Genomic DNA, 9,490 nt, shown 5'->3' with positions numbered 1-9,490 from the left:
TGCATCTTTGACAGAAATTATATCAAGGTAACTTGTCTGAAATGAAAAATAATAACAATATTCAAACAAAGGAGATTCAGGCCCACATCTCTAGTGGGAAAGCTAGCTTGCCTTTGAGCCTCTCACAGTCTTTACCATGCCAACTCGAGGCAGCAAAGGGCTGGTGGGGATGGTGCCAGAGCACCTATCACACATTCTCTCCGGTGGTAAAGCTCTCTGGGTGGCTTGTCCTCATCTTGTCAGCTGTGCTAATGCAAGAGTTTATGAGAGTGCTGTAGACCTGGTTAGGCAGACGCTCCAGGTTTTTCCAAAATCTCCTCCTAAAAACTCCCAATTATTTCACTGATTCAGTTTCATCAGTGCTATTAATGGGATGCAGGACCACAGCCAGGGCAAGCATCAGAATCTTTTTTAAGGGGCCTTACCACAAGAGGAGACATACCACCGAGTTGTTCTCACAACACTGTGGCGCAGTGGGAGGCAAAGCATTTACATCTCCAGACACCACAGATGAGTCTGTCTATTTTTAAAGTTGCTTTTCTCAGCTCTCTAGTGATCCTCTCTAGTCATAGGCTGTCATGGCTGCCAAAAAGATAGCTTCTATGGAGAATGAGAAGTAGGAATTCTAGCTGAGCTGAAATACAGGATAACTTGCCAAATAAAGCAAAACACAAGACATTTCAGGGTAACCCTCTTTTTTTTCTGTGCATCGTTTGTATTTTCATCAAGTATTTCTTTCTTCACCTTTAATTCATAAAATTCGCTTATTGTATTCCCATCATCAGATTTTTCTACACAAGTATGATAACTACAGTTTCAGTTTCCACACGCAGATAAATAAATGGTTCCATTTATCCCAAGTGTCTTAGTCAATTAAATTTACAAATTCATACATTTGGTACACGATGGCAATCCTTTGCACTGCTGTCATCTCTAATCAAAATTTACTCATTTGCTTGTAAGAGTCCATATCTAGGTAGTTCTGTTGTTATGGCCTCAAGTAAACAATAAAAAGTATACTTCCTTTTGACAGCTTTAGGATAGAACAGCGCAACTATGACAGAAGTTAAAGATAATGAATGAATTTAGTAAAGTAAGTCAGACACCACACAGACCCCACACTTGTAGAGAGAATTTGCTCTCAACACTAACCACACCAATGCCGTACAGGGCATGCTTCTGGTTAAGATTCAGCATAGCAACGTTTTCAAACTAGTAAAAAGCCAATTTCTGTTTTCACCATTTCAACCTTCCTTACATCTAGCCCAGGCTGCTAATGAGCCTTTTGTTTTATATCAAGACTTCCACGTTATTTTTGCAGGCAAACCTACTAACACCAGGCAACTTTGTGGTTGAAAGTAACAGCTTTGCACAAAACCAGTAAACCCGATGATGTTAAGTTTTCAGGTAAATCAGAGCGGCTCAGGTGGAGTAGCAGAAGAAAAATAAGGATTGAAATAGAAAGGCACGTGTAATTTTCTCACAAGTTAGAAGGGCTGGTTTCTATCCTCAAGATTAATCTCCTAGGATCCTGTTTTATTTTAGGAATCCAGAACAATTGATTAATGATGACTCCTTACAATCTTTTCTTTCACAGATCATATCCAGAATTTATCCATATAGGAATACAGTGCTTCTGTATTTCCTCCATTCCTCAGCACTTGAGCTTTGCAATAATCTATTTACCATTTAACGACAGCAGCCCAAGAGCCAGAAGGAAATGCTGTCTTCAGTCAGCCCTGCTAGCCCAGCTGCAATGCATCCAGAGAAGGTGGCTCGTGGGAAGATGCTGTTCTTTATCTCCAAGCACCAGCCACTGTCAGTCCTTACACCATTTTCCTCCTGCAGCACTCATTTCCTGGACCTAATAATGGGGGCTGGCAGGGTTCACATATTCTCCTGCTATCCAGGTGAGCTTTTCACACAGACCTTTAAAAAGGGGAAACAGCATAGAGTATTGCAGAAAGAGGATGGGAATCACATCGAAGTTCAGGTGCCTCAGATAGGTGTGTCACACAGCCAGCTGCCTGGGTCCTGTCACCACTTCAGTCCTGCCCTAGCACATTGCTTCAGCAAGAGAGAAAACAGGCACAGGGAACTTCTTTGGCAGTAGGAGCCCCAGGAGAGATCTTCATTCCAGACACAAGGGATGCTGTCCCAAGGTTCCCAATCAAGCTATTTCTCTTGTGGGCAGGATTTCTGAGTGTTACTGAAGATAGCATCAGAAACTTATGCTGCAGACAGACAGGAGATAGAGGCTAAGCAAGGAAGAGGAAGCCCAATTTTAATACAACCCCCTCAACACAATGCTATGCTGTAAGAAAAGCAGATTTCAAAGATTTCCTATTGACTTAAGCTAAGATATACTGTAAACACCAGATGAGACTGAGTGAAAAAGAGAGAGCTGGAAATGGTGTTACAGTCATTTTGCATTTAACTCTTCTCATTTCTTACAAATCTTGTGTCAGTTTCCTACCTCATTTTATGTAAAATTTTGTTTTCAAAACAAGGTTTACTGTTCCTCAGCAAAACTGCACATTTACACAATTGTGGTTAAGCTCACCTTCACCAGGACACTGGTCATGTGTCTTCCCCCATCAGTTTGGTTTTTGTTCCTGGATGTGGTTTATCTGTTAAACCACTGCTGTCACTCAGCTCGAGCGCCTGCAGCAGCTCGTCCCCAGAAGCTTCTCGGAAGCACACGCCTGAGCTATGGTGAGAGACAGCCACTACAGCAGTGGGAGTTACCTTCAACATAAGCTGAGTGAACACACCCTGAAAAGTGGTCAGCAGATTTCCATCCTTGCCCAGCCTCCCTGTAAACACTCCCCAAGAGAACCGGTGTGTGCAGCTTGTCACACATCTCAGACACAGAGTTCTGTGCACACACGTGATTATCCAGAGAGGACTGGTAAGCCCCCAGGAGTATGACTAGCACAAACCTCAGCAAGTCCAAGGTTTTGTCACAGAACAGGTCCTAATCAGAAGGGTGGTGTTTCCATAGGTCTATGAGACAATCCATAGGCATGCAGAGTGCTGTGGGCTCAGCTGGTTCTTCCTTTCCTTTCAACATGGTCTCAGCTCAGTTACTGTGCAGTAACACAAGGAACATGGTTCAAGATGCTGACCTAGCTGAGCAAGCTTTCTTTGTGCCCAGTCTGGTTCACTGCAGAGTCCCATGGGTGCAATGCTGACAAGAAAAGGGGTGGGTGGGATGGGAGGAAGAGCAAAGATGGCACTTGGCTGGTTACACTCACAAAGATTGTCATCCATGACCTCACTCTGAGGAGATGCTGTGCCAAGAGGCATGCTGGTGGCCATTGTGAATTTAAAAAGACTCCAAACGTGGACACAATTTTCAGAAATAAACCATTTCTTTTAATTGGCAATAGAACACACATTACAGGTCATTAGTATTTTATAAACAATATTAAGTTACAAATACATGTTAAAAATTGCAGTTCATGGCAGCTAAAAGCTTGGAGTCCTAAATGCATCTTTGCAATGCTTCATTACTTCCCTTTCCCCAGTCTCCTGGGCAAAGATGAATAAAAGATCATTTATCATCTACTAGAAGGTGGTCTACTATATATTCAAACAAAACCAAAACTTAATTTCTAAGAATATCACTAACAAACAGAGGCATTTGAAGTACTTTAGCCATCTTAAATCGTGTCAGATGCAATGAGGACACAGTTAAGAATTATTCTTTAACACTTGAACCAAAGACACAGACATCTTCACATTAAACTGAACAATGCTTTCTGATCCAACTCAGCTTAAAACCTGTACTAGCTTCTACCCCACAGAGGCCTAAAGTCCATCATGCAGGCTTCCAAGCCATCAAAGCTAGATGTTTGTATATCAGACCCTTACACAGAGAAAAATTATGGTGTACAACTAAACATCAATATGCATCGAATATTTAGAAGATCTTTATTCCTCTCCTTTTGTTGGTATTAGTGAGATACACAGCTCATTCCATTTATACTACACTCATAGTATTAACAAGTTATCATTATGCATGTTAATACGCTAAATATCACTTAACAAGTCTCTTTTAAAAAGTATTTAAAAACATTTTTTGAAAAGTAGAAATCTATTTTCCAGAAAAGCAAGTGGTACTAGGATAGCATGGACTCCAGTGCATAAACATCCTTTCAGAGCAAACCCATCTTGATGGCTTTTGTGCCTGGGAATCTGCATGTCTCAGCTGCCAGATTCATATTCTATTTGTCCTCCTCACTGTGGTGCTAAAAGGTCATCAAAATCAGCTTACCTTGCCTTCCAGTTGGCAGACTTTCAAAGATTACCATTCACTGAACTGTGTAAAAGAGACAAGTAGCTTTGACATGAGTTCATTTCTTTCTTACTTGTATTTATGAAAGTCAGTTTTATTATACTGCTGAGATTGCATCTTCAAATCAACAGTCTGCTGAATGTGCCTGGAGCAATGACTTCGTATCTCAAAAATATCAAGAGTACCATTCAGATTTGAATTTCTATTAAAAACTGTGCACAGTTAGCAAAAATTACACTGCTGTAAAAACAAAAGGCCTGCTCCTTGGCCTGCTCAGAATACAAGCTACAATGTAGATGATTACACCAGAGGGATTTTTCTCTGCTTCTCTTCTAAATGCAGGCATTAAAAGTAAAGTATTACTAAGCTTTTCCTAAGAGAGCACGCAGGGGACGTGACATAATATACATTAATCAGGAACAAAAAACAGTAACAAACAACCATTCTAGAAAATGCTGCATGTTAGCAGCATGCTTGGTTTCCAAAACACAAGGAATTGCATGGGAGTTGTCAAGATGAAGTCCACACACCTCGATCATTGAACTGATCACTAGATTCCAAGAAACCAAAGCAAATTTAAAAATACACATGACAACTGCCTAGAAGGCAGGGTTTTATCATCTGTCAATAACCAGATGAATAAAGTGCATAGCAACTATTATAACAGTTTCTTGAAAAGAGAATACGTTTACCAAGTCTCAAAGTTTGTAAGCTTGACACTTATCCATACATTTTGCTACATGTGTGGCTTCCCTTTTGTTTTGCTATTTAGCATCACTAAACCCTTCAGCACTGTCCTGTGATTTCCTTTGCACTTCATATGGAATGTGCTGAGATCTCTGACTGTTGCCTGATGTATGTCTGGAAGCTCTTGTCACCAATGGGATGTTCTCTAAAAGAAAAGAAAAAAACAGTATTATACATAGAGCTTTCTGTCAGGACATGAAAATGCCAGAACAGAAAGTGGAACACGCAAGAACTTTTTCCCTAAATTTGATTTTGAAGTTGTAATTGTAATGTTAATACTGCATTTTACTTGAGCTAGAACTGACTGAATTGATCCTCTTTTTTGTCAGCCATATGCAGAATGCTTGATGTGTACACAAAATACAGTCATGTAGCTGCATCAGCCACTCTCCATTTTTAAACCAATACTCCAAGATAAGCTGGTAAACACATGTATCTTCTGCTATTAACTGCTCTGCTCACCAGCATAACAGTATAGTAAATCCATATTTAAATTTTATGAATGAAACTGCATTAAAAGCAAGCATTAAAAATTTTCTTTCAGTGCTTTAAAATATTGTGATATAAATCTTAAGTCACAGTGCTACTCTGTATGTATTTGCAGGACCTTTTTTGGACAAAATACAGTGAAAGCCAGAGCACAAGCAATGGAAATACCATCTTCCAGGACCGTCCCCCTGTTTGTACAAGCCACTGTACTTACTGGCTTCCATACTTCGTCTTCTTAAATTTATCCCTCTTATACTGAGCGTGCTCCTGCTCTAAAGTTCCAACACCTTCGATAATCAGCTTTAGTGTTTTATATGTCTCCTTAGGGTCATCAATGATGAATGTAGAATACTCTTCCTCTTCAGGTCCATCATACACAGATTTGCTCCCACAGGCCTCTGGAGAAAAAAAAAATAAAGTACAGGAATATATATCAGGCAGAGGGAAAAAGCAAGACAAGCAGACTAAAAATATTCACTCTAGGGTTCATACAGTTTCTTGGTTTGCTTTTGTATGACCACCACAGAACTGTGGCTGACATCAGTAGCAGAAGTTCCCTGCCCTCCAGCTGGGCTGTTGGGAGGCACAGAGGCTGTCCATGCCTGTTCTTCCTCCTCCTCTTGTACAGAAAGGGCAGCAAGCCTGGCAGCAGCTCCTGGCTTGGTGGGAAGCTGTTCTTTGCTGCACAGGCAATGCTTTAATCTCAAATGCCACTATCTGCAGCCCATGCACACGTTCTAGAAACTCTTACACAATGTGCTGCAGGGCTGGCCTGCACAAAGTCAAGTATTCACCTGCTGGGACAGGTTCCATCCCCAGGCAGCAAGTACAGGCTGAATTTGAAAACATTACAGGCTGAAGTAGTCATGTTTTACCACATTACCCCTGAAAGATTCATACGATAAGAATAAGCAGAATATGCTCTAAGTACTGCCTGGCTGCCTGCTTTACGACATATCCAAAGGGGCAAGTTATACTTCTATACCTTCTGATCTTACCCAGGAGTCTTCCTAAGAGATCTGACTACGCAGGAACATCCACAACATATTTTCCATGTGATCTACTCCTGCATTGTAGCTGGGTGTATTAGAAGGGGAAAGAAGGGGAAAGAATTTTACTTTGTCTCTCCTTCTACCTTTGCTGCTGTCCCAGTCTCAGCTTTCGAATTCCCTTCTCCTTGCCACACTGTCTGTGCCAGACCTGCGTCCTTTTCCCCAACACTGAAACTCGATGCTGGCTCTGGCAGCGAGGATTCGGAACAAGGGAAAGCTGGGCACCAGTTCAGACAGCTCGGAAGTGCTGAGGATCTTGAGTTTGCAATTGCACAGCAGCCAGGAACAGATTAAAGTGCTTTCCAGTCTGTGTGTTTGACACCACTGGCTTATCTCATATTATAAAATAAAGTCCTATTTAAAGATCAGTGCCACAGTGAAGGCTTCCCTGCCACTCCCCGTGCTAAACTGGGATTTCAAGTCTGGCACTGTGTACACCGGATACTTCTCTTGGCATGCCTCCTAGTACCAACTTCCTCTGCTGTCTCTTCTTTCTTTTATCCTTTCCATCACATCTCTGCTTCCCTCAGCTCCTGAAAACTTCCCAGCCAAAACTCCACTTTTCAACATTTCACAGGAATCCACAGGTCATCCTTGATGGGTAATTCTAAAAGAGCCTTTCCAAAGAAACCATCTGTATCCAGCCTGTTCTTAGGATCTGAATCAGGGAATGTGCGTGCACATGACTTCTGGTAACACAAAACCATATTCCACTGAAACCTCAACTTTGCTGGTGCTTCTTGTCAGGATCAGTAACCCTCTGGTTCAGTGCTGGCTCTGATTTGTCAGTTCAGAGCATCCGAGCAACGCTCTGTGTCTATGCTATTTTAGGATGATGTGGTTAAGACCACATTTCAAACAACTGTTATTACGCAAAGAACTTTTTACAGACCATGAGACTGCACCAAAAATAATACACACAACTGCCTCAAGACAGCAGAAGGGGAAACAAATGGAATAAAGGCCACTATGTTCTCGGATGTGATTTGCAAGGCAGGTTGAGCCAGAAGATCCTTTTCACAGGTATTTTTGCCTTGGTAAGTGAATTGGAGATGCAATGATCTTTAATCCTCACCTTGCATTTTCTCCAATTTTGGCATATACAGGTTGAAAAGAGAGTAGATGCGCTCAGTTTCTCTATCTCCATCTATATCCAGTTGTATATTTGCTGGGAGGCCTCTGCAAGGCATCAGGAAGAGAGGTAAGAGTTATATGCTAAGCAATGTATTATGGCACATAAAGCACTTAACAAGGAAAACAAAGTAAAAGTGAGCTCTCATGAAAGCCAACAGACTGTGTGTAACAGCTCAAAACATTCCATTTCTTCCCAAAAGAAGAAGACAAGTTTAAACTTTTTTATGCCTCTATTTATCCATCATCATTTCACTGACTTGAAAGAGAAGACTATATCAGTATGCAGACATTTTGGTGAATTAGTCAGCTACAACCAGATGGAGGAGCCAAAGCATTGAACTTCCAGCTACCCAGATCTTATATTCTGAGTCTAGCTATCACTACAGTCTTATTGCTTCTCTCAGTTTAGATGAAAATTGCTTTCTACAAACCAGACAGTACATCTTCGTCTAAAAGAGAGCATGAGTAGTCCCTGAAAAGATCAGTTGAGAATTAATCTATCAGCAGATGAGTGCTTCAGGAATTTACAAAGAGGATACTGAAGGGGTTTCAGACATTTTTGTTAATGACAGATGATCAAAACCAAAGTATTTTTAATCCAGCAGTCAACTCCTATCACCATCTCTAACTCTAAAAAGTCAACATTTTGATCAAGACATGTAGAATCAGGAATACCAATGGATGGCCTTTGAACAGCTGTACACCTGGCAAATCGTGGTTAACTGTGCACCTGCAAGACACCCTGCAGAGACACACGAACCCATGGCAGCAGCTACACCCATTAAAACCTTACCCTGTGCAGGGTGTGCAGCCAGGGGTGTTATCTGCAGTAGCTTTACAGCAAAGCCAGTGGCCATTGAGATAGGCTGAAGGATGGTAGACAGTGAGGCGCTTCTTATTGCACTGGCTAACTTTGGTGAGGATATCAATCCAGTCCTTGGCCTCCACACAATTATTTGCTTGGATATACAGGACTCTCCTTTCAGGCTGGATCACCTGGAACATCTGCAAATAAACCACAGAATAAAGCACCAGAATGAGTCAGTGAACCTAAGACTAGACTCGGCGTGAAGATTTATTGCAGGAAAAACACAGCATACTAAAAAATGGACCAATAAATACATTTCAACACAAAACCAAGCACCAAATGTACCCTTAAAAGAACATGACCTTTCACCTGGTAAAAGGAATAAGATACCATTCCTGTAGGAGATGATTTACAAATAGCTAATATCAACTTGCTTCTTGGGTCTCAACAAGATTTGTTGTCAGCCTCGGGGGAGCAATTTTAGCAATGCTGCAACTCCAAGTTTTGGAAGGGTGACAGAGAAACTCAGTGCCTCCATTTCCTCTAGCTTCTGCAAATACTTAATTTTAATGCATTTTCTTCTCTCTTTCAGGTATGCCTAAACTATACTTTTCCCCTCTACATCTTCATTAGATGATTCAAATCATTAGACATTACATTGCCCATATCATATGGAATACAATTTTCCAAACAGCTGGTTTCATTGTGCTGTTTTAAAAAGAAAACCAGAGAGGTGCACACACACACACACACACACACACACACAAAGAAGCCCAACAAAAAACATACAAATAAACCAAACAATAACAACAAATCAGACCCAACAAGATTGAAATTTGCCTTTGTTTGTTACATTGTCCTGAAATATTGGCTTGAATTCTGCACCCAGCTGGTTGGGAGGATGTTGTGGTACCAAACACAGCCCTTTCTTCTTTTGTGACCCTTTTAGATGTGCATCAT

General features: G+C 41.2%; 1 protein-coding gene across 2 annotated transcripts in view; it reads right to left on the bottom strand.

Moving 5' to 3' along the window:
* Positions 1-3,355: 3,355 nt before the first annotated feature.
* The window catches only part of RASA3 (RAS p21 protein activator 3), a 128,703-nt gene continuing 122,568 nt past the window's right edge, over positions 3,356-9,490 (bottom strand). For both annotated transcript variants that reach the window (XM_088160120.1, XM_014885082.2), the window contains exons 21-24: positions 8,516-8,727; positions 7,664-7,767; positions 5,751-5,934; positions 3,356-5,192 (exon numbers count right to left, since the gene is read on the bottom strand). In XM_088160120.1, coding sequence (XP_088016246.1) covers positions 5,117-5,192; positions 5,751-5,934; positions 7,664-7,767; positions 8,516-8,727 — 576 coding nt within the window. In that variant the 3' untranslated portion in view covers positions 3,356-5,116. The remainder of the gene's footprint in view (positions 5,193-5,750; positions 5,935-7,663; positions 7,768-8,515; positions 8,728-9,490) is intronic.

Source organism: Sturnus vulgaris, chromosome 2, assembly GCF_052056855.1.
Source record: "Sturnus vulgaris isolate bStuVul1 chromosome 2, bStuVul1.hap1, whole genome shotgun sequence".
In the NCBI taxonomy this organism is placed as follows: Eukaryota; Metazoa; Chordata; class Aves; order Passeriformes; family Sturnidae; genus Sturnus; species Sturnus vulgaris.
The sequence above is the reverse complement of the archived record's forward strand: the minus strand, read 5'-3'. Positions and strand labels throughout refer to the sequence as shown.